This window comes from Danio aesculapii, chromosome 18, assembly GCF_903798145.1.
Source record: "Danio aesculapii chromosome 18, fDanAes4.1, whole genome shotgun sequence".
Classification (NCBI taxonomy): Eukaryota; Metazoa; Chordata; class Actinopteri; order Cypriniformes; family Danionidae; genus Danio; species Danio aesculapii.
In genome coordinates this window covers 46,452,630-46,479,162 of record NC_079452.1, presented here as the reverse complement: position 1 = coordinate 46,479,162, position 26,533 = coordinate 46,452,630, and the positions used below count along the sequence as shown (strand labels likewise).

Genomic DNA, 26,533 nt, shown 5'->3' with positions numbered 1-26,533 from the left:
GGCACCACCTGCTGGATTAGCATTTTTATTCAATATATATGAATAAAGCTTTAGTTTGGGATTAGATTCTTAAAATCCATATTTACTAAAAAAACATCAGCAATGTTACCGGTTGAAACCTAAAGTGGCGATGAGTATGAAAAGATGAAAGTCTTAGGGCCCTATCATACACCAGGCGCAAGATGTCCTTCCACAACGTGTTGCTATTTTCAGACCAACGCAACCTTAATTTTCCTGTTTTCCATCACGTGGTTTAAATAGCAAATCCACTTGCGCCACTTTGTGGACTCATGCGTGTTTCGGTCTAGTAAAGAGGTGTGTTAAGGCGCATTGTTGGCACGTTACTATTTTGAGGAACTAAAAGACTGTACAATAGACCAGCTGAAAGCAGGTTTAAAGTCCAGCGCAGAGCATGTTAGTTGTGCGCCTCGCTTACAATACGCAGAATGTACAGCAATACACCTTTACAAATAAAAAAGAATTAAAGGATTAAAATATTTAAAAAGAAATATTACTTTCTACATGAATATAAAAACCACTGCCTTCATCTCAGGGGGCTTTTTTTAGTTTATTCATGACAATTAGCTTTGGTATAACGTTATCATTATTAGTGTTATTTATTAAATGCATAATTATATTTGTTTTATTAAAAACAAGCTTAGATTTGTCCACCTGTCATGTTTTGGACCATAGCGGCCACAGCATGTGTGTTTGGATAACTCAGTTTTTTGACCACACTTCCTTATTATTATTCATTTATTCGTTTGCTGGAATTTAGAAATAGTTTTGAAACAAACCTTTGCGCTTAACAAACAAAATTATTTATGTAGACTGATGGATGTCTGTGCGTACAACAGGTTTCCTTATCCATGAAAAGTAAATGCTGATTGGAGAAGGCTCATTCTTGCACTGCAGATGGTCTGTTTAACTGTTTTCTCGCTAGTGAAGCATTCAGTTTTTCTACTTACAAAGTCCGCCATGTAAATAGCAAATGCGCCATGGCACGACGCAAATCACTCCTAAAGGGAATGGAGATGAGACTCTGATTGGTTTACTCTCAAAACACACCCATAACACATTAAGAGAATAAGCTCAACCCTGTTAGACCATGCGCCACGGAGCAGAGCGTATTTTTTTCATCCTTAAAATAGCAAAAGTGGATTCGGACATGCCCTTAATGCTTTTGCGCCCTGCGCTTAGACTTTGCGCCTAGATCGTTAAAATAGAGCCCTTTAAGGTAATGAATTTCACTCTCTGATCCCTGTATATATACTGCTGTTGCCTTTTATATGAGATCGAAGCTGTCAGTGCATTCTCCTTTGACCACTGTAATAAGACACATTTTTCTCTAGCTACCCATGAAAATCCTAATAGATCAACAGTTTTTGAAATACTCATACTCAAACGTTTAAAGTCTTAAAGTCGGCATGAAATAGTTAAGAAAAGTTATGATTGTTAATTTTTCCCATATTTTATTGCTGCCAAAATTGAAAGGTTGTTAAAAGGACAAAAGCAAGACGCTGGTGACAAGCACTACCATTAAAATAAGAAGAGTACATTTTGATTTCATACTGACTTTAATCACCATTTCTCTCCATTCTGATGTGAGTACTTTAGCTGCTGCCATGTGATTGACCGATTAGATATTGGCATTAATGGGAAATTGAACAGGTGCACCTAATAGAGGCCGGTGAGTGTACAGCAAATTATACTCGTTCTTCATTCTTAGATGGCTAAGTATCTTTCCCTTTGAATATGATTTATTCCCCGCAGAACACAGTCAGGGTTTCGGGCTAATGAGCAGTCTGGTGGCTTCCCGTCACAACAACCCACGGCCTAGTCAAGAAACACTGGTTAGTCTTTTCTAATTGTGCTTCTCTTTTAAAGTGCTCCTACAAATAGTGCATGATCAATAAGTCCAATATCCAAAAAGGGTCAAAAGGCACTTTAATATACGCAAATGAATATTAATTAGTTTTGTCCATTTATGTAAGAGCCGATCATTCCATCCTAAGTAATAATTTTTTTTCTGTTTTTAGTCCTCGCATTCCTCATCCAACAGTGCAGATGAAGGCACTGAGAGCCAGAGAGCAGAGAACATCCAGAGTAATACAGTAGATACACCGGTTGGTGAGTGCTTTGGTTAAGGGCAATACATTTATATTTATTTTGGAGGTAAAATTATATCATGACATGAATATTGCATTTAAAGTACAACAATTAAATACTTATTTGAAAGCATTTCTGTTCAATGTATAATGAAATATTTGCCAATCTGTCACAGATCCCATGATTGACATAGACATACAGGAGCTGGCTAATCTGACAGCTGGAGATCCAGATGTGGAAAATTTTGAACGGCTCTTTACAAAGTTGAAAGAAATGAAAGGTAAAGAGACACATATTATCTAGACACTACTGCTCCTACGTTTGGGTCAGTAAGATTTGTATGTCTTTGAAAGAAGTTTCTTCTGTTTTTATTTAATCACGTAAAAAAAAAACCCCAATATTGTTACAATACAAAATAGCTGTTCTTGTTAATATTAAAAAAATTATAATAAATGTATTCCTGTGACAATAAAGCTGGGTTTTAACAGCCACTATGCTAGTTTCCAGGGTCACAGAAGTCATTGAAAAATGCTGATTTGCTTCTCAACAGACATTTCTTTTAATCCAATGAATTCTGCCTACTTGAATATGAATCTTTTTTATCACATATGACATCAGCAGCTGATGTCAGAACAGCAGAAACCATTGCTACTTCACCAGCATCATTTTAGAGCTAACATTTGAATGATTTTCTAGCTTAATGTCTAAAGTGATGACAAAACAGGTCGTTTTGGCTGAACGACATGAAATGCCATCAGTCTATGGAGATTTCCGAGTATTTCTCTGTTGCAATCGGCATTTCACAATATTTAACCCAGAAAAAGCCAGTACAAAGCTAGCAGTTTCTGTGGTATAAATACAGCAATACAAAACACAAAAGAGAGAGATTGACTTAGAATTTTACTTAACTGATTTATAATTATTTGTTCTGCTGTAGTTTGAAATTTACGCTGAGAAAATGCTGTTTTTCCTCCCCTAAGGACTTATGGGGTCTCTGTCGCCATCTTGTGGCAGAACGTCAACCATCACTTTCTTTGGCCGGCTCAGACAGGCTTGATGGCGGCTGATGCACTGAATCCGATGCTCCGAAATTATAAATATTAAAAATTAGGCACTATCCTTATAAATAAACTGCATAGTTACAATCTAAACAACTACATTCTTGGCTAAAAAAAGCCTCAAAAGTACATCATGTTGTCCAACAGCAGCAATATTTGTCAAACTGTAGAGTGTCCTCTGCTTGTCGCTGTATGTGGGTGGAATAATATAAAAGAGTGAAGGGTTAAGAGGCTGGACGAGTGCTGTTATCTGCAGAATATTGCACGGCTAACAGCCAATCAGATTCTAGAACCAGACAGAACTGTTCTCTCTCTCTCTCTACATGCGTGTATGTACATATATATACACACACCTTGATATAAATTACCTTAGTGTAAAAAAACAACAACAAGTTTCTAGAAAACAATCATAATATAAATACATGTATAAATTTAATCAACTTGAAGGTCTGTTTTTACCAATGTTTTTTTACTATTATTTTTTAATTCTTTTAAGACAAGGCCTCTTCGCTGCCACATGAACAGAGGAAAGTACACGCAGAAAAGGTAATATTATCTTATTAACAGTAATTTTTTTCTCTCTAATCTACATGACATGGTATGTTTGCATGACAACGATGTATAACAAACACTTTCCTATGCATTTGACTAGTTTTGCTAACCACCAACAACACGTCAAGCCAGTAGTTTGTGTCATCACTATGTGAAGATGCACTACACATCTGCCATTCTTGTTTTGGTTGTCACGTACAGTACATGCATATGCCTATAGACCAGAGATGCCCAAAGTAGAGCCTGTAGGTCAATGTTGGGCCATGGTAACCTTTGACTTGGCCCGCCATCCCTTCTGAAAAGAGAGGGAGAATGATGGGGAGGGGGTTGAGGTGAATGTCTTTAACAGAGATCATCATTTCTAATTTAATGTAACCTTTTGTTTCTTTGTTTTATTGCGGAGCTACAAACTGAAATAAATAATTCTATTAAATGTTGTAAATGAATCAGAATTTTAAAATGCAAGATATCTGCGAGCAAATCAAGGTTCAGGCAGGAGCAGCTCGACTAGTGTCTTCTGCATTGAACGCCATTGTATTATAAATGGGATTGTTTATGTTTTACTGTTATAAGGTCATTTATTAAATGTTACAAATTATACTGCATTAGTTAATATGATTTAAAGCTACGTTTTCTAGTTATTTTTAAATATTACCTATTAAATTAGGTAATACCTATGGAAAATTTTAATTTAAACAACTAATTCACCCTTTAACAGGTTGCTAAAGCGTTTTGGATGGCTATTGGTGGAGACCAGGACGAGATTGATGGTTTGTCATCAGGGGAAGAGAGTTAAAGACGAGTGACTCTTAACCAGCCTCCACTGTTGATACTCAGCCCACCTTTTGGACCCCCCAATCACCCCAAATCTGCCCAGTTTAGAGCCGTCTAAGATCCAGCAATGAGGAACACGCAAGAATATGGACAACAGCAGCAACTATGATTTATCATACTGTTTTTACTACTGTATTTTCTCAATGCCCAACACCCCAATCAGGCAGTAGAAATCAGTATGGGCTTTTGGCTTTCAATATTGTGAATTCAGAGCCACTCAACAGGTTGCAAGGGGCAAGATTGTGGTCTTATCCAGTGCAAGTATGCAGCCACAAACAATACAAGGAGGAAGCCAAGTTCTGTCAAGAGTTGTTGTAAATCAAATGACAGATGGGCTGACAAATGTGGGTTGTTTTTCGACTTTTATTTTTATGATGTGACTCACAATTACGGACTATGTTCGAGCATGTCATTAGCTGTTCATCAATTAAAAAGAATGATCTGTTGGATCAGTTCTGAGGTTCTTTTGTTTGGAAATACATCTATCAAATGTTCTGAAACACATTTGACATGAGGAAAGATTATTTACTTAAAGTCACACTCGTGAAACTTACATCAATTCCATTATGACAGTGAGTGCAAGAATTGTAAGGGGGAAAGTGGGGCAAACAAGAACTAAGTTCCAGTAGATGAATATGGATGATGTTGTACAATAAGACAGCATGCATTTGTTTTCAAATCACGAGTGCATAAAATGTTTAAATACAAGCAGTATATTCCAGAAAGATGAACAATACTATGCGCTTTGGCCCTGTTGCGTTAAAGATAAATGAACAGCGAGATTAAAAGCAAAAGACACCGCTTTGGAGAATCAAACGCAAGCATCAATTATTCCATAAAAAATAAAAAAATAAAACAGATTCTTGTTGTCAAGGCAAGAGCCATGAATTGAGTTTCAGCAGTTAAATGTCAGTACTGGATTTAATGAGCAAATGGTACACAACAAATCTAGCCACGTAGGCACTATGCAGTTATTTTGCGAAATATAACATATTTACATAAAAAGAGCTGCCAGCAGTACTTGTCCTCATTTTTTCTGTGTATAAAAACATTAAACACAATATGCCTCACAATTTAACCAATTGACAGCTGGAAATTACCAAGTCAATGCTGAAACTAAAACTTTGATGTCTAAAGGTGACACTTACCATCACTTGGTGATTTTTGTTGAAGGAATCGTGTAATTTCAATAGGTACGCACGCAAACGGGAATTTTGCATGAAGTTGAAGATTTCCCCCTCAGACTTCATAAGAGCTTGAATTTGGTCAGGCATTGCCACAAAAGCGACTTCTGTGTGAGCAGTGTTTCATAGTTATAATTATTTTAGCCTCAGACATCACTTCCATAGACTGATAACCTCTGTCTGATACATTTGGCACACTGAAAGCACTTCATGAAATTCAAAGTTGTCATCTGATTGGATGAATTTTACAGGATTTCACTTTGACACCTCGAATTAAGCTGCGGTCACACTTGACTTTTCCTCCCATAGACTTCCATTCATACGGACGCGAATGCGTCAGACCGGAAACGAAGGGTCATGCGTTAAGTTCATGCGTTTCTGACCTCTCTGGGCAGAAATTTAAAACATGGAGCAATCGCTGGCTTTTTAAAAAGTCTAATCATTTTGTTTAATCCCGCCCTTATTCGCAGCGCCGTAGGACAGAATTTCGCACACACAAAAGCCCAGTGTGACCGCAGCTTCACACTGGGCTTTTCCTCCCATAGACTTCCAGTCATACGCACGCGAATGCGAATGCTAGTGTGAACCGCAGCTTCACACTAGCAGCAACTTCGTAGTTGCCTGTCGTTTACCCTGGGTGGCGATCTGCTGCAAACGCAGGTCTGTGTAGATTTATAGCAGGGGTATCCAAACTCAGTCCTTGAGGGCCGGTGTTCTCCATATTTTAGTTCCAACCCCAATTAAACACACCAGAACCAGCTGATCAAGCTCTTTTTATGTATACTAGAAACTTCCAGGCAGGTGTGCTAAAAGAAGTGTGACCTAAACTATGCAGGACACCACTGACGCAACCGGCCTCTGAGCCAGCTGAGAAAAGATCACATGAGCTCTACTGGTGCTCCTATTGGCTGTCGCTCAAGAAAGTCCCTCTTTATTTGCATACATTTGAAGGACTCTCAAGTTTGACGCGTCGCTCGACACGCCCACTTGGTCGCCAACGGTCGCTGTCGCTCGCGTAGACGGAGGTCGCCGGAAGTTCAAGCTCCCTTTGGTTTGTCATTGGCCAATAAAGCGACAGACTTCTCCAAAGCGAAACATGTTATTTGCTACACTATTGATACAACTAAATGGACAGGTGAAATGTTGCTTATGTGACCACACCATAAGTATATACATTTCTTGTTTTGATAAACACAATACTCTAATGCAGCAGTAAAATATACGTTTGCAAACTTCATTCGGTTTATTATGCAAAAATATTCGTTACAAAATGCCTTTGCTAAGCAAAATTCAAACAGTAGCCATCAAGTTCAAGAAATGAAATGGCAGTATTTGCTACTAACATTTGTCACTGACAAATTTCCAATGCTGTTTACCTTTTTATGCCACCGGGTTGTAAAAACAAGTGCTATTCATAATAAAGGGTAAGTACCTTTGTCTTTTTAAAAATTCCATACTTAGTTCCTGTCAAAAGTATACAAACATGGTCGACCGTGCATGAGACCAATGGCAATCACAAACACTCAACCTGTCCAGTGCAGTGCAATTTAATCAAGCACATCTACACAACAAAATGGACAAGGTTACCCAAAGCGCTAGCTTTAGGTTAACACCTAACGCAAAATCATCTCTGCCTGAAGTATACTTGGGTTTTTTCTATGGATAGTCAAACCAGACTTAGAAAAAGATGGACGAGGCATCTCCACTTCATTCCACTATAGAATAATAAAGCCAAGCTGTGCCATGTATGGCCGCTGCCATCTTATAACGATGACCTCATTTGGAGCCTGGGTATCAAAAGGTGCATTCATGTCATATCTGAATTACAGTAATTAAAAGATTCCAGCTTGTAAAATGCATTAACAGCCTCAGAGAACTCTCATAATTACAACTTGTGAAGTGTTTTCTGAGAGCTATGACTTTTACCAAGGGACAAGAAAAAAAATTGTATAACAGAATCAGCCAACGTAGATGTCTCCATACAAAAGTAAAGACATGCAGGACTGAGCTGCTGACTGTTGCTATAGAAATGGATAATTCCTAGACTGAGGACATGAACAGCACAGAGTTGTTGTCATCTTGGAATTACAATAATGATGACACTGCATTAACGCAGCACCTAAGTATTCAATCTCAAGCAAATAATCTTGACACAACACCCCATTTTATAGCTAATCCCCAATTAAAACATAAAAAAATGGCACTTAATCAAACCTCTGCATGAAAATTGCTACCTAAAATGATGAAACCTTTGCTTACATCCCTTTCATTTATGTGAAAAGGGTGCTGTTTATGACCTATAATGCAGCCAGCCACCAGGGGGCGAACACAATGTATTTGCTTCACTTTTCAGGCACACTTGTGTGGAACACACATGCTGCGTCCCAATTTGCATACTATCCATCCTAAATAGTATTTGAATAGTATGTCCCAAATCGTAGTAGGTTGAAAAGAGTATGCCAAAGGTTCCCGGATGGTTTACAATTTCCGATAAAAAAAAGTGTAGAACTGTCCATACTCTTACTGCTTATATTGCCCACAGGACATTGTGTTTGGACGTGAACTCGCTTAGAACTACAAACGCACGTGAAGTGTAAATAAACTACAAACATGATGGAAAAGCAAGACCAACCGTCAAGTAGAGAGGTTTCAGTAAAGGTGTTTGTATGACTGTTAATTAACATCTAGCCAACTGGAAAATATTTAAATCGCATTTCTGTGTTATATTTCATCTGCAACAACAATACTAGACTTATATAAAGATGTGTTTGGACATTAATGCCTGAATACATAATTATCTCAGACCTGAGGAGATTTCTCTGCATGAAAGACTCGTGAATGGCAGATTATCCTGCTGCTGCTTCTCCAATAAGGCAGGAAATTAAATATGACAGAAATGTGTTTGATGTGTGGATGATTGACAGGGCTCAGCAACACAACGATCTGATAACAAGGAAGTAGTATGTCCCAAAGCTTGCATACTCTTCTGTTACACACTCCAAAGTATATATTTTTCCTTTACAAAAAAAGTACATACTTTTAGGGCGTAGCATAAGTATGCGAATTGGGACGCAGCAACAGCCTTTTAAAGTACTCTCCATTTGATAGTGTGCACAAACAACCGGTTCAGCGTTGACATCTTGTGGATAAACTATTTAGTGCAAAAAACAATTCAAACGCATGTGCGAACTGCAAAAAAAAAACCCAAGTATACTTTGAAGTTGACATACTTTCAAAGTTCACACATGACCCCTTCACTGAAGGTGGTGGAAACAAAGCACTCTCATCTGAAGGCTTGTCTGGTGCATCACTAATTTGCTAGAAAGGTCTGCTATGCAGGCGCATGTTTATGATTTTAACCAATCATGTTATGAGCCCATGATGCCAATACCTTCAGATCAAATTAAATGCGTAACACACTTCTTGATCAAAAAAAAAAAAAATGACAGAAAGACTAAAAATTCGGGATCACATTAAAATTCACAATGAGGAAAACCCCTCATTTTAAGTTCACTTGCTCCATGAGTGTCACTGTTCAAAGTGCTTCAGCTGTACGCAGCAGTTTTTGCCCACAGCAAATATTGGGATCTGTAATTGATCAAGTAACACTCTGAGGAGTCCAGATGCTGTTTTCCCTTCCAATTCTTGATTTTGCTCTAATTGTTTGCTTGGCATTCAGCAGCAATAGAGGGTGATTCCTGGTTGTGGTAATATGGGTGTGGCTGTATGAAATAATCAGAGGGTTTGTCCTATGACACGCTGGAGCAGCGGAGGTTTGGAGAGCCCATCTGAGTGAGCACCTTGTCCAGCCACTGCAGGGGCCCGTTGAGATGCAGCTCTATCCAGCAGGGGGTGCTGGTCACTGTCTGTCGCCTGGAGGAAGGAGAATCTGGGTCAGTAATGTGCTTCCATGCCTGCCCAGCCTTTTTAACAAAGTACAGAGCAGCCAGAAATAACTGTTTTACATAATCAAGGGCAACCGTTAGCTTCTGTCATAATTAAAGTGATTAAATGCCATTTTATTCTGAGCATGTACTAGTACAGAGCACTTCTGTGTATAAATAGAGTGCTTTCCGCAGGTTTGAAATATACTTGCGGTGGTAGCCGGATTGAAACACACCTTTTACCCACAGTACAGAAATGGTTAACAACATGCGACAAACAAAAAATAATGTAATTTTTAACAATATTTTTATTTATTATGACACTGTTATACTGTGTTTTTTCAATTGGTTAAAGATTTTTAAAAATTCAATAAAAAATGTCTTCTATTTTATAATAACATACATTTCTTACTTTTCTGCTATTCAGGAGCCATGTGCACACACTGACAGGTAAAATCTGCTGCTGACATTTTGTACAGTATTGCCAAAGCATTTTAGATGTGAAGAGTTTACATGCAAAAACCTCTAAATGCTGTCTGAAATTTTGCTCTAAGATGATTTTTTTTTATTTATCAGGCTCCTGTGTGTATATTCAGTAAAATCACTTTTATGGCAAATGATAAGTGCTTTTCCTGGTCTTTAAAGCGAAATAGCTCAACATATACAAAGGAGGCTGCGAAAAATGTTAAATTTCGATGGAAATTTCAGACAGTACTTTGTATCTGAACTCTTCATGTACAAAATATGTAATATATAAACATCAAATGATTACAGTTTACAGCAAATGAGAAATAAATGACTTAAGAAGGAATAAAAACAGACAATATCTCAAAAACTTATAATAACTACAAGAATAAATAGTGTAGATTATTTAAACAAGACAAATGTGTCGATTAGCCATTACTAATGGTGTACATATATTTTGCAGCCAGTTTAGACCAGTCATTTCATCCTCTCCGAGTATAAAGTATAAAGAGTCGTTTATTAAAGAATGAATTATTTAATGTTTCTCTCGCTCTTGCAGCTGTGCAAGCGCTGTCATTTGTGATGCCAAGCTAAAGCAGGCTTAGATAAAAAGGTAATACAAAAACGCAGGCAATTAATGACAACTTTAGCTGTTTGTGGGAGTGTTGACAGTTCTCACGCACAATGAACGAGCAGTAGCCTACAAAACGAGTAAACGAGAGAAGATTGGGTAATGGATGGATACAAACAAGTAAAAGGATGACAATAGTAAAATGTTACCAAATATACTTAAATTAAAAATTAAATGCCGTTAATATACCTGGACGGGCCCGCCCAAGTAAAGTCTATAGCTGCGTCCCAAATGGCACACTATACACTATGCTCTTATCCACTATGTACTTATGCACTTACACACTCAACAGCAAAGTATATGAATTTAGTGTCATCCCAAATGAAATACTAATGTTTTTTACTAGGCGGAAATTCAAACAGTTTGCCTGTTGATGTTTGATGGTTGCCAAATCAGCGAAATAATGACCAAACTACTAAATAATACCTGCCCTGAGTATAACCGCATTCACCATCAGTAAGCAGCATAATCACTCTTGTAGGAGAATTTTGCTTTCACAATTCAAAATAAATGAAGTAATGCAACATCAGTCCCTGAAAACTCTGGCCCTTCCGCTATGTGAGCAAAGCAGCAGCCGTTGAGTGCGTAAAGTGTCCAACATTTAATACTTTATTTTAATGGTTGAATAAGTGCATCATCCGGGTAATTAAAGTGCGCTTATTATTTTCAAGTTTTCAGTGTTAATGCACTATTTTATTTACACTACAACATGGCATAAAATAGTGCATAAGTATGCGATTTGGGACGCGCCATCTGTGTGGGAAGCACTAATAGATATATATATATTTAGTATTCTATTTATACAACTAAATCTATCTGTTTATGCTCCAATTTGTTGAAATATTATGAATATTATAATTATTTATGGGTGGCACGGTGGCTCAGTGTGTATGAGTGTTTCCCTGTACTGGGTTGCGACTGGAAAGGCATCCGCTGTGTAAAAAAACGTATACTGGAATAGTTGGTGGTTCATTCCGCTGTGGCGACCCCTGATATCTAAAGTTCATTTCTCAAGCAAACTCACAAAAATAGACACGAGTTGACTTGCCTGAGGTAAATTTAATGCTATTAAACCTGTTCTGTTGAGGTTTTTCTATAGTTTAATCACTGACTGAAAGATTTCACGATAGGTGAGATGTTTATTTTGTGCTATAATTGGAAAGAGGAAGGGATGATCATGTTCACTCATACACTGCTGCCACACCACTTGTAAATTTCCTGATAAAATGGAAAGGCTTTCGTGTAGAAAGACTGTGGCTGTTTCTCAATAGGCATTCTTTAGCGATCTTGCGTCCTCGTGTAATGTCATTATTAACCGCCAAAGTTTAGTTCCAAAACTCAAGATCGTAAGAACGGAGGACACGTGAAAGTTCCCACATGCATTCTTGATATCGAGGACGCACCGATGCAGACTTGAGTGCAAAATTCACCAGAAGTCATTGCGGCTGAATAAAGGAGGTGGGAAACGCAGCATTTTATATAGGTTTATTATTAAAGTTCAAAGATATCACTTATTTATCTCAGGAGTTTCCCTAAATGAGACGGTGAAAGTAAACATTAACATGGAAATCTTATTAGAGGCATAAATACATTAAGGGTGTTTATTTTCTCAAATTCATATTAAAATCTGTGTTATTTGTATTGTGCAAAGTATTTGTAAGGTTTTTGTGCATGTTATATATGCATGTTTCAATGTGGTCATGTCATTGGCCCATGAACATTTCCTGCTTGTTGTCAAACTATTTTAAAACTGTAACAAGAGGCAATTCAAAAGTAAATAAATGTTTAAACAGCTATCATAACATTATTTAGCAACATGTGGCTCTTTTGGATTCTCGGAAGAGATAGAAATTAAAAATGTAAAACAGGAAATACGGTGGGACCATTGTTTTTGTTTACAGCCCTCAAAATGGTCTATATTGAAAAGGGGAAAAACAATAAATCGTTGTATAAATGCTGTAATGTTTAAATAATTTTCTGTTAGAAACGCGTGAAGGTCATGTGACCATCTGGAAGAACGCAGAGTCTCATTTCTCACAGGATGCGTTCTATGTTCTCGCGGTCTCCCAGGTTCGTTCTTCCGAGGTAACCTGGTAAGAACATGAGAACACAAGTCTGTTCTCTGCGATCTTGCAATTAATAAACAGCCGATGACTGTTTATTGTAGAGATCAAGAAAACAAAGATTCTTTTTAGAATTTTGAATAGTTAAAATAAAGATATTAAAATGTAAAGATATGTAAAAATATATTTTATATTTATTTTTTAATATAAATTATGTAAAACAGTTTAAAATTTTTCATCTCCCAAAGTTAAAACAACTCTATATTTGTTCAGGCCATATATTTGCCAATATAAAAGACTTGTTCTGACAATTCTGCATACCATTACACCCCAGTATATCTGATAGTCTAGTCTTACCTGTATTCTGCCCCCCACCCCTTGACAAAACTCATCCGAATGGTGCACATGCGGGTAAGCTGGTACACAGCCTCAAATCCCTGATTCACTGATTGGGCCAACAGTGCTGCAAATTCCTGATTGTTGAAGATCTTCAGATTACACCCTGAAAGGAAGTCAGAAACAAACATGTATGCTTGAGTGCTTATATGGAACATGAGGAAGTCTGATGCTCGAACATGCTTGAGTGACTCATAGGATGTATATATACACCGCTCCACATTCATCCAATCAGAGCATAGTGAAGGACTGACTCACCTGGAGGAATCTTACACACAGTGGCAGGGTGCCAGCCATACCGCTGGTTACAGTTCGGACTCTGGACGAAAATAGCACTGTCACTCAGACACTCAGCAAACACCTCACCGCCGATGTAATACAAACGCACGCCTCGGCCTGAGGAAAGGTTATGAAGTTTGAGAGCAGGAAGATCATTTCAGAATCTTTAATTACAGCATATTTTTATACTTAAAGGAACACTACACCTTTTTTTTGGGAAATAGACTCGACTTACAAGTGACATACAGTTTAACAGTTGAGTTTTACCATTTTTAAATCCAATCAGCCAATCTCTTAGTCAGGCGGGAACACTTTTAGCTTAGTTTAGCATAAATCATTGAATCGGATTAGACTATTAGCATCTAACTCAATAAAAATGTGAAAAAAGGTTTTATAATTTTCCTACTAAAGAGCCCCTATTATGGGCTTTTGAAAATGACCTTCCATGCAGCGTGTAACACAGGACTAAGTGAATGAAAACATCCAGCTGAGGTTTAAATCTGAAAGTGCACCGTGTTAAAAACGATAGATTTTTTAATGAAATATTCGACCCAGAGTCGAATAAATGAATCGTGTTGGGTTAGAATCTTTTGCCTGAACGCATCGACGTCAACACGGTACATTACTAAATATGTAGTATCAGATCCGGTAAAACATGAAAGAACCTTTCCCTTTAGACACTAGTGGAGCGCAGGGGATCACAGGACTGATCATAACACGAAGATGGCGATCACTGAGAGATGGAGATTCGGTTGCGAGTAATAAAGGGTTAAAGCTCATTTTCACAGTAATACCACAGTATAGCCAATCAGTGCACAGTGCGCTGTGTTTGTTCCTGTCCTTTTTCTGATGATTGGTACAATAACCTACACTGCAATGTGGCATTTGCTGGCCGTTAGCTAGTGAGGGAGCAGCAGAGACTATTATGTACGGAACTTTGTCGGATTTTGTCAGCAACTGTTACAGTTCATATGGACCGGTTTCTTCTTCCTCCGGATCAAAACATGTAAGTGTCATTAAAATTGTTGCCTCATTTTCTGTAGTTTGCAAAATATGTGTTTAATTGTGTGCTGTAACTTTTAATCGCTCCACACGGCTTGCAATCACTTATCTATTATAGACCAGTGCTTGTACTATACTCTCAGGTTAAATCTTTATAGGGCTGTTCTCATATTGTGTCCAAAAGCACGTTGAAAACACAACATGTGCTTCTTTGTTTATCGATTTACATGCATTTCTGAACTCGCGATCCACTGCCGTTTGTTTTTGCTATGGCCGTCATATATTCCTCACATGTGCGGCGCTGTCAATTTTCAAAATAGATCAACTTTTGCTACTGTGTGGATAAATACTGAATGTGTGTCGTTGTTATTACTTGTGGTTAGCGTTAAGAGTAGAGTAATGCTGATGTTTAACTGAATTGCTTTATTGCATTCCTGCATTGGGCTCTCAAACACTCTCTGCTACTACATAGCCCTGGTGGGTATTTCTCTCTGTCTCGCGCTGAACGCAGTTGACCAATCACAGCAAATTAGCCTCATGCAAAGAAGGGGTTTGGGAACAAATGAATCGCTGAACAAATCATAAAGGAGTCATTGGAATAATTAGGTAAAAAAATGCATATTATAAGAAAAATAAAAGTGTTTTTTGACCTTGAAAGCATATCAACCTGATGTTGAAGACCCCAAAAACCAAAATATGACCTTTTAAAATGCAAAATAGAGGTTCTTTAAAGCTTTTGTAGTTACATCCTGTACTAAGACTAATGGAAAATTAAATGTTGCTACATTCAAAAATTGCAAAAATCTGCTTATTAACTCTAGGTGACTTGTAAAATGAGTCTATTTGTGTACAATTGGAGTGTTCCTTTAAAGTCAGCTAAGTATACCAATGTGTCTGCGCGTCAGCTCCACAGCAGCATTGCGATTGACATTGGAGAGCAGGCCCAGGCAGAAGCGCTCTGCGTTAGAGGGGTCCGTAAAGCCATCCACGGTTAAAGATGGTTGTGAGGCATGGAAAGTCTCACCGACACGCTGATTCAGCTCGTAGTATGAAATCGAGCACCAAAATGCAGATTCACAATATGTTACCGGCTGCAGATCTAAGACACATAAACACATATATAAATAAACATGAAAGAATCCGAGTAACAAAAGTCAAAAACAAAGAGCATGACATAAACAGGAAAAGCACTGGACTTGTAGTGTAAAGTCAGTGTGTTGGGACAGAATGTGACTCTTTGAAAACAGCAGGCTGTCCATGTGAAACTAGTTATTTGTTATTTTTACTACAGGGCCTCCTGGTGTCTCTCCGCAGAGATAGAACAACCCAGCGACAGGATATTATTGTTATTACATTACCCTGGGCTGACAGAGAGGACAGAAACAAAAGCTTCTTTTACATGAGTTTTCCTCCTGCACAGTTGAGACACAAAGCATGGGCTTTCTAGGGCTTTCTAGCCATTGCATGTACATATACTGTGACACTAGCAAGTCACCATTCAGGAATGGTTTGACTAACAGCTTAGTAAGTAAACATCGCTCACTTACATAATATATTCTAAATATAATCCTGATATAAATGCACCACAGTTTTCGAAAGACTAAGCAGCACAACTGTATTCCACAAAGCCTGGGAAGTCACTTATAATATAGTCACTTATACACTTATAATAAAACAATCAGCGACAATGGTTTTGCAATTCGTCCTCTCAGTTTATAACCCTACCTCAATAATTCTTAAACTATTCACAAAGCCAAATGCCCAATTCAATTAATCGTTATTTCTATAGCACTTTTACAATGTACATTGTGTCAAAGCAACTTAACATAGAAGTTTTAGCAAATTGAAACTGTGTAAGTCCAGTTTTCAGAGTTGAAGTTCAATGTAGTTTAGTGTGGTTTAAATTTCAGTGATGTAAATCCAAACACTGAAGAGTAAATCCGTCAATGCGCAGGTCCACCAGTCCCACACCAAGCAAGTCAGTGGTGACAGTGGCGAGGTACAAACTTCACCAATTGACGAAAGTGAAGGGAAAAAATCTCGAGAGAAACCAGGCACGACCATTTCTCCTCTGGTCAAACTTTAAATTTCCAATGTGTGTGCACAGATTTTGTAAACCAGGATATCATCATTTGAAGTAATTTTTTATTTTTTTAAGTGGCAAGTTCCACTTAAGACTTTTGCAATGATTGTTTGTCATTACTTTGTCATTGTCATTACTATTAAATATCGTATAAATTAAAAAAATTCATTGACTACCTAGAACTGAACGGCTTAGCACCCCAGTATTTGAGGGAGCTCCTGGTGTACTACAGCCCCTTATGTGCACTACACTCAATTAATTCTGGACAATTGATTGTTTCCAGAATATCAAAATCAACTGTAGGCGGTAGATCTTTCTCATATCTGGCACCTAAACTCTGGAACAGCCTTCCCAGCACAGTTTGGGAGGCAGACACACTCTGTCAGTTTAAAACTAAAGACACATCTCTTTGCATTAGTATACACATAAAAACACAAGTGCTTTGAAAATCCAAATCCTCTAAAGGATTGTTAGTCTGCATTAATTAGGGCAACCAAAAAATCCCAAAAGACATTAAAATTTGAACAGCATCTGCGCTTATGTTAGTCTGTTTTTTATTATCTGAAGAGTTCCATAATCCTAGACCAGGCCATATCCTGAGTAGATGCTGTGGCAGTCATGGGTGGGTGGACAACATGAGACTGATTTCTGAAAGACCCCAGTGACAGAAGAGTCTCTGCACTGATCCCGTGGAGTCAGCTTCTTGCACCTGCAGCTTCTCCACATTGGACGTCCTGAGTTCTTTTGCCCCCGGCGCCTAGACAGCAGCCTCACACAGGACGTTTGGCCAGAGGATAAATGTTCATGCCCAACTGAGCCTGGTTTCTCTCAAGGTTTTTTCCTTCACTTTCGTCAATTGGTGAAGATGTTCCTCACCACTGTCACCACTGGCTTGCTTGCTTTTGGGACTTGTGGAGTTGCACATCGATGGATTTGCTCTTCAGTTTTTGGACTTTCAGCATTGAAATTGAAACCACACTGAACTGAACTAAGTTAAACTTTAACTCTGAAAACTGGACTGACACAGTTTCAGCTTACTAGAACTTCTATGTTAAGCTGTTTTGACACAATATACATTGTAAAAGTGCTAAAGAAATGAAGATGAATTGAATAAAAAAAGTGAATTGAATTAATAAAAAAACAAGACACCTTTAAGTATATTAATACTGTTTTTCTCTCACATAATCAACATTATTGAACATCTTTCAAAATTCTAAAGTTTTGTAACATAAATCTTAAAAATAATCATCTAACTGGTGTCTGATCGACATGACCCTTAACCAGCATTATAACATCATATTTTTTAATCTGATTATTTGTTCAGACGGCCATCCCTTTAAGCTGATTTAAAAAAAAATAAGCACACAACTCCAAATTAACCAACTAGCTAACTGTTAACCATTCTAACCATGCTTTCCTATTGCAAGTGAATAGTAAGTCACTTAATGAGGATAGTACAGGATACTGGTGGGGTTACTCAACTGTTTTACTGGCAGTGATTCCCTGTGTTTTTTTTTCATGGGCTCACTGAAGCAGACATCCATCCTCTTTAATCACCTCACACAGGACCAGGCAGTCCAACCAGTGTTATGGAGATAATAAATCAGAGATAATCCAGCCAGATTAAACTAAGACTCACAGTAGGCGTCCTCACAAAAAAAACAAAAACTCTGCAGGGTTCCTATTATAAACACTTTTAAAGGAAATTAATATTTTCCCGCTTTAGTCCCTATATTTATTTTCACCTTCTCTTAATGTTTTTTCTGTAATCTGATCACAAGTCATCAACTAAGACACTTTTTTTATAAAATCCAGAATCAAACTAAAAGTGTGTCAGGGATAATTAATGTGTCTGTGCTATTTGGATAGGGAATTCATAAAGATATACAATCATAAGTCCAAGGCACTTGAAAAGCAAGTGAAAAAGTTAATAGCCTTTATTAAGCCTTAATTAACATGGCTATTGTTTGAAGAAACAGCACACATATGCACCGCACCTACGCATTTCGGCACTATTCAGGTGCATCTGGAGTTCATTTGAACACTCACTGCCATATAAGATCTTTACTAACTGAACAGTACAGTTATATAGCCAATACTATGGCTGGGAAATAAAATCGGTTTCGATATTTATTGACTGATCACCATACCTGCCAACATTTGTTCAGATTTGATTATCATAATTTCTTTTGTTTACAGAGTTTGAGGTTTACTGTATTGTTATAATTGACACCTTACAGGTTTTGATCTACCTTTACCATTGCACACACTTTGTAACATTTTATCAGGTTTAAGGGTCTTTTTAATACTTATGTTTATTTTATTATAAAGAGATCAGATATTTTGTTTAAATATTTTTGTTTTTGACAATTAAAACTATTTGCCTAGGTAATGTTGGTAAATTAAAATAAAGAGGTTAAATAACAAAAAAATCCCAATATTTGTAAAAGTATTGTTAAAAAATATTTAATAATTATCGATACCGAATGATATGAAACATGAACACATTTTTTTGCAACATCGCCCAGCCCAAGCCAACACAATAATGTCAACTTTACAGTTATATCAATACTGTTGATGGGAGAAAAGAAAATTATGTATATAAAAATAGATGTTAACTTAATAGCCATGTTAATAAGGAGCTTATAACTATTTTTCACCTACTTTGAGAGCCTTGGAATGTAGATATTTTGTAAGACACAATGTTTCCACCTTTATTTCCACTTTTCAATCAGTTTGGTATTAACTTGCATTAAAATGTGTCTCAAGACCACTTGTGTTCAGATTTTATTGAGATCCTTCCTCCTTATTTAATGATGCTCTACATAACTTTCATGGGAACGATTAGTGTGACACTCGAGTACTACTCTACAAGCATTACTATAAAATTTTAGCCATTTTACCAAAGAATGATTGTAAAGTCTTAGTAAATGTGTAGAAATGATTCGGCATTTGTATCAATTGCGAGATGAAAATGTAATATCTGGCTGTGATAAATAATGAATAATTATCTGTCCTCACCTAGGTTGCTGTTTGCCGGAGAAACAGGGTTAGGCGAAAGCGTTGGAGAACCTAAAAATTGGAAAAGTGTTAACAAACATAATCAGTTTTAGTATCGAATCTGTTTGTTTGTGATCCAACCTGTGTCCATGCTGTGGCTCATTTGGTGGTCACTGGTTTCCCCATCCTCACTCAGGTATCCTGGAGGAGGGGTCTCTGCAACATAAATCAGACATGTTGAGTTATTAAGCACCGCACTTGTGTCAAATGCACAAGACAGAATTCTGCCTCCCTGCAGTGCAGATATTTAAACACTCCCAGTTTGCAGCGTGTTGCCTATTTATTTATAGCCTTAAGTATCAATCAATACCAGAGGCTGAAGAGAGTCCAAAACCCATGTACTGTGGATCCATCCAAACCTTTCAGTTAAAGTTAAAAAGGAGAAAGCTTGCTTTGTAGCATGTTTGGCTTTATGCAAGGTAGAAAAAGCTATTCCTTCACTCAAGTCATGAGAAAAACAATCATTCCTGAGTCTCAATATAATGTTACCGTCATGTCATGAGAACGGCACTTTGATCTCTCCTTTTCTGTTTATATTTATTAAGATTCCAGACTAAACATTTTGATTTTGAGAAACTTCTCAAACGAACCGAGACGCAACAAAATCAACTCAAGCTGAAGTGCCTCTGTGAATCAGCATGTGTGTGTTTGTGTGTGTGAGAGAGAGAGTGAGTAAATGCCTGTTGTGCAGTCCTGAGGGCATGTCTGGGTGAAAGTTAATGTGTGATTTTCAGAGAGAAAACAGAAAACATGTTTTCACCCGGTATATAGTTGCTGGGAGGCTCAATGCCCGCTGGGAATATGGTGTTCTCTGGGATGGAGTAATCATCTAGTGGAGGGAAGTCTGTGGGGATGTCAGCATGCCGAGGAACCAGGACTGGAGGCAAAACTAAACACACAGGAAAAAAATATCAAAAACTTATCTCAATTCTAACCGATTATGTCATTAAATGGCTTAAATAAAACACATTTGCTGGTTTACCTGGAGTTTCTACACGCTGGTAGTGGTAAGGGTTCACACAGACCTCGTCCTTTTTCGTGTGGAAGGCAAACTCACACATTTCTACAGCACGCAGTTCGTGGTGGGACTGCAGGTCGGGCCAGCGCCATAGACGGCAGTAGATTACATGAGGGAGGCCTTTTTTGTGAGATACCTGCAAACGGCCATCCAGAGACCTGCAATGAAGCATAATCCAATGAAAAGTTAATCATTAACGCAAGAATAATTCCACATTTTTAACATTATAAGCATTCCCAAATTATACAGCTTTAAACAGAATATTTTGCCAGTGTTTATGCTTTATACAGTGTTCAGAATTTTTATTGAATAGAAAAGAGTGGGTGGATTTTTAGACATATAACTAAACGATACTGCTGCTAGTATAGTGCTGCATGGTATACTTCAGCTTACAAAGTCAAGGTTTTAAAACCGCCAACATTTTCTGATATACTTTTCCAACGGCATATGTACATTTTTTTTTTGTTTGTTTTTTAGGACAACAGTATCTCCAGCAGAAAAGATCTCCAAAGATGCCATTTTAAATAATAAAAAACCCTGTGTTTTTGAAACAAATGAAGACAGCAGAAATCAATAATTAATTAGAATTATTTAGCCTGACACGTTTACGGTTCCAAAATCTTTTAAATGTTTCTCAAAAAATATACAGTTGAAGTCAGAATTATTAGCCCCCCTGTTTATTTTTTCCCCCAATTTCTGTTTAACGGAGAGAAGATTTCTTCAACACATTTCTAATCATAATAGTTTTAATAACTCATTTCTGACAACTGATTTATTTTATCTTTGCCATGATGACAGTAAGTAATATTTGCCTAGATATTTAAGTTGGCATTTCTGTGTGGAGTTTCCTTTGGGTGCTCTGGTTTCCCCCACAGTCGAAACATATGCGCTATAGGTAAATTGGATGAACTAAATATATAGTGTATGAGTGAGTGAGTGAGTGAGTGAGTGTGTGTATGCAAGATTGTATAGGTGTTTTCCAGTACTGGGTTGCACCTGGAAGGGCTTCCGGTGTGTAAAAACCTATACCGGAATAGTTGTCGGTTCATTCCGCTGTGGCGACCCTTGATAAATGAGGGACTAAGCTGAAGGAAAATTAATGAATATTTTACAAAGGCTACGTTCAAATTACTGCCATGTCATCACATATTAAATACATATTTTTTTGACATTTTATATATAAAAACAATGAGTATAGTATAAATGAAAACATTACAGGAACAGTCTCTATATCAATATCCTAACAAATATAATACCTTAAATGTAAAGTTGCAGTACACAAAGACATGACCATCTGTCACGCGCATGCATCTTCTTTTAAAACACAACACGCATGTTTAGAATTATATTAATTCATGATTAATTAAATAATTATCCTTCAAATATAACAGTGGCGTGTTTTCTTCACAGATTTTGAAAAGCTTTTAAAAAAAATTTTTTTGACCATGTGGGGGTCTGCTTGGTTACAAAATTTCCGTTTAAACCTTAATAAAATTAGTCGCGGTTCACAGCCCTTATTTTTAGCATTATAGGGTGCCTGTGTTCACACACTGCCGACACATATTTATGTTCAAACACCATGGAAAAGTGAATTTTGCACAATAGGTCAGTGAACAATACAACATTCGAATTTGTTCACAAAAGATTAAGCATCGTTGCTTGATGCATGAAAAAATGTCACGCAACATTTGAGCTCCCTCAAGAACCAATGAGGTTTAGAGTTGCATTTCAATATATGGTCAAGTTTCTGTTTATGTTCACTTACCAATTTTTATTTCAATAAAAGCCTAAATTATATCCGCTGGGCATGGTCATTGATAATCATGTCTTTTTAAGAAGGTATGAATCAAACCACTCCATTGAAATAGATGTGTTTTTTATTTCTTTACAGATGATCTGAAATATGACTATTATGGTCAACAGATGGACCAATTAATGGACCAATATAAATTTCTCATTATTCACATGAACTCAGACAAGTACAGCATGCTTAAAGTGAATGTTTAGGAGACTATCCATGCACAAGGCCTTAAAATGACAGTAATTTATGCTGTTATTAACTAAACAGCACAAAAAATATATACTGTATAGATAGACAGACAGATAGATAGACAGACAGACAGACAGACAAATAGATAGATAGATAGATAGATAGATAGATAGATAGATAGATAGATAGATAGATAGATAGATAGATAGATAGATAGATAGATAGATAGATAGATAGATAGATAGATAGATAGATAGATAGATAGATAGATAGATAGATGCAAGAGCCTTGTTTAGTGGAAAGAGAGAATCGAGACTTATTTTCATCCAGGGGAAGAGGTCACCAGCTGCGAGAAGAGAAAGCATGAATCATCCTCATGCTATTGTGGTCTACGCTCAATGGCAGCCATAGCTAATGAATTTCATTGCATTAATGCGTTTTCGCCCAACATTGAGATTATCCTAATTCTTCAAAAAGCTCAGACACTGAAGACTGACTGAGGTGATACAGAGAAATGGTTTGAGTAGATTTCGAGGAAATATGTAGGCTGAGTTCAGAAGGAGGGGAAGACGGCGTGGCAGAGCAGACGGAGACAAACGCCTGCACACTTTTCCAGTGTAATGTTTACCTATTCATTCAGCTATGCACCAGCGGTATGAATGCCAACATTCTGCACTAGATATATCCACTAGGAACAGATGACATCTGTATTTGCCAGACAGAAAAAAATATGAATGCAGAAATGAATGTGCAGCCTATGATCACTTATATGTAGCATGTTTATAAATTTAGTTGTTAAATTTAGCATGGTAAAAGTGCTTCTGTCTTTGGTCTAGTCTAAATTTTGTAAAACAGATACCCCATCCCAACCCCGAACACACACACACGCACCCCAGAGAAAGAGAGGTCCTATGGCTGTGAGAGAGAGATGCTCCTCCCATGAAAACCTATTTAATGTTCTTAATTATAGTAACATGCATGTTTTATTGTCAGTATCGGAAACGCCATTGTAACCACATCTGTAAATAATTTGGAATTTCAACCGAAGTGGTCCAAAAGAATCAAGAACTACATTTGTACGTTTTGCATAATACAGTACAGTGTATGTGTGTGTGTATATATATATATATATATATATATATATATATATATATATATATATATACACTGATGATAACCAGTTTTAAGGCTTACGGTGGTTTTGAAAAGTCAAGTTTTTAAAACCGCTAAAATGTTCTGTTAAACTGTTCCTAAGGCAAAGTTTTGTTTTGTTTATTATGACTATTTTATTGAGTTTTTTAGGGGGGGAACACAGTATCTACAGAAGAAAAGGACCCTCCCCCTCAAAGGCTACTAGTCAGTCCATGATTCAGAAAACATATGAAAAACATATCGCTTATGAACCAACATCCAGCATGCTATAGACCTGAACAGTGCAGTGACTTACTTCATATCCAGAGAAAAGAAAGATCTCCAAACATACCTTTTCAAGTTGTAAAGAAATCTGTGTTTTTAAAACTAATGAAGGCAGCAGAAGTCAATGATTAATTATCTAGCCTGATATGTTTATTGTTTTAAAATATTTTAAATGTAAAAAAAAAAAAACATCTTCAATGAATATTAGAATATTAGAATATATTTTAGAGCAATAATCACAATACCGTGAAACCATGATACTTTTACCCAAGGCTATCACACCGTCAGAATCTTTTACTGGCCTTTGCCTAATATATATATATATATATATATATATATATATATATATATATATATATATATATATATATATATATATATATATATATATATATATATAATATTTCGAATCACGGAAACTCGATTGATGATTCTTCTAAAATTCTCTTTTTATTTTCCAAAGAAGAAAGTAAGAAAGTATATATTCACTTTTTTTTTTATATTTATCACTTTTACACCATCTACATAAAAATTACACTAAAAAACTGAGTTAGCAAAAATGCAGACAGACAGGTCAGACGGACACAAAAAAAGCTGCTGACCAAAACCTCTGTAAGTTTGCAACTTGAAAAAGAGTAGACAGACTATCCCATTGTCTAACACACACAAAGCAAAGTCCTAGAGTCTCCAACATTCACAGCCACAGCTCAGCTGAAAATATTGAAATTCCTTCTGTTCAACTCAAACTGACCTCCAGACTGACCTGAAAGTCACACACAGCAGAACTCATTCAGCCTTCTGTCAACGCCAAGAGCAGCAGTCTTTTTCTGTCCAACCCCCTCCTGAACACACACACAGCCTCTCCAAAATCAATATTGGAGTCATTCACGAGTTCACAACAACACTAGCAAAAGCAGAAATCAACACATTAAATAAAACCTGTGTATTCATATAAAAAAGGGAAGAGGAGAGAGTTGAGGATGGAGGACAGAGTGCATGTGGCTCACCAGTAACCGCAAAGTTTCCACTTTGAGCAGCGCTGTTTGTTGTGTGCTCTCCCACAGTCCTATCTCACACAATCCACATCTGTGGATCTGTGCTAAATCCATTAGTCATCATCACGGCCCCTAAAAAGGCCCCTGACCTCAATCCTCACCAGAGTTGCCTCTGAATTTATGCTGTTGACTACTTCATTAAGGGTAAAGCCTCATACACATTGGGTTCGTTTATCACTCATGCTCTATTTTTAATTGACCGGCAGCATTTTTGAGACATTTTTCAACATTCATACACGCAAGCGATTTTCAATGGTGATGAGTTGAGTGAATGTGCAAAAAATGTTAGATGAGCAATTCCAGCGTTATGGATGTGACATTTGCAGTAAAAACTCAGAAACATAAATTCACAGAGAAAGTATATGTTAACATTATATTGAAACATCAAATCAACTAACCACAGAGCTAAGGGATCAGAAAAATATCTGTAAACATTTTTATATTTTATGAGGAAAATAAACAAGCGTTAAGCACTTGACCAAAAAACTTAGCAAGTTTACGCTATACAACATACTTTGTGGAAATTCTGTGAAATAAACTGCACAATCCAAAATAAATAATGCTACTCAAAAGGATAAAAGTACATTTTTTTGTATTTTTACAGCACTGAAATACAAGTCTACACAAAAAAACTTGGAAAGTTTTTTTTTTCATGGTATGGTTAACATTTTCATGAAATTGCTGAGATGTCATTTAATGAAAAACTAAAATAATCAATCTCTTTTGGTTGGCCACTGTCCAGTTTAACATGGCGCATCAAACCAAAATGAAACAAAAATCAAGCCAGAGGCATTTTTTAAATGATGCTGTTATGCTGCTCAATATCATTATGCACAATCATTTTAACTCACTCACGCACAATAATTGTCCCTGTGTACACAAGACTTTAAAAAAGGTGTCCCATTGTGATGTTTGCAACAAATTTACAAAAGTACTTTTATACACACAGGCAAATGTGTACTTTGTAAAACAAATTGTCAAAACACAATTTTGACCTGTATGATTACAAATTCTGGCTGCCAAATATTTAACCCGAGTGGTTTGAAGAATAGACGGTTCAATTTTCAAATGACAACTAATTAGTTAGTATTTTTATTGCAGTGATTTTGCTTCCTAGAACAATTTTGTTACCAAAAATAAACATGCAATAAGTGTATCACTACAACTGATGCTATTTGTAGCTCTTAATTTCCATATTTATTTGCCATATTTTTGGATGACAATGCCAAGATTTTTTGTGTGCAAATTCTAAAAGAAGCCTTTTCACATGACTTGACCACCAATTGACTGTTTAAATTTTTGTTGGAGAAGACAGTGGGTACATCAGAGGAGATAATGGGGGTGCTCTCATTATCAATAAAAGATCTTGAATTAAACTCAAAATATATCTTGAAGTTTAAATATATTAACCTAAATTATATATATTATATAATAAACTTAAAATATCTTTTGTG

At 36.8% G+C, this 26,533-nt stretch overlaps 2 protein-coding genes across 2 annotated transcripts in view; one reads left to right on the top strand and one right to left on the bottom strand.

Annotated features, from left to right (window-relative positions):
* The window catches only part of aagab (alpha and gamma adaptin binding protein), a 9,159-nt gene extending 4,146 nt beyond the window's left edge, over positions 1-5,013 (top strand). The window contains exons 6-10 of the mRNA XM_056477838.1: positions 1,774-1,853; positions 2,040-2,130; positions 2,285-2,389; positions 3,664-3,713; positions 4,438-5,013. Of these exons, the coding sequence (XP_056333813.1) occupies positions 1,774-1,853; positions 2,040-2,130; positions 2,285-2,389; positions 3,664-3,713; positions 4,438-4,515 (404 nt within the window). The 3' untranslated portion in view covers positions 4,516-5,013. The remainder of the gene's footprint in view (positions 1-1,773; positions 1,854-2,039; positions 2,131-2,284; positions 2,390-3,663; positions 3,714-4,437) is intronic.
* A 1,942-nt stretch (positions 5,014-6,955) lies between these two features.
* The window catches only part of smad3b (SMAD family member 3b), a 33,037-nt gene continuing 13,459 nt past the window's right edge, over positions 6,956-26,533 (bottom strand). The window contains exons 2-9 of the mRNA XM_056477837.1: positions 20,583-20,776; positions 20,361-20,489; positions 19,682-19,756; positions 19,562-19,612; positions 15,344-15,556; positions 13,435-13,572; positions 13,138-13,282; positions 6,956-9,610 (exon numbers count right to left, since the gene is read on the bottom strand). Of these exons, the coding sequence (XP_056333812.1) occupies positions 9,487-9,610; positions 13,138-13,282; positions 13,435-13,572; positions 15,344-15,556; positions 19,562-19,612; positions 19,682-19,756; positions 20,361-20,489; positions 20,583-20,776 (1,069 nt within the window). The 3' untranslated portion in view covers positions 6,956-9,486. The remainder of the gene's footprint in view (positions 9,611-13,137; positions 13,283-13,434; positions 13,573-15,343; positions 15,557-19,561; positions 19,613-19,681; positions 19,757-20,360; positions 20,490-20,582; positions 20,777-26,533) is intronic.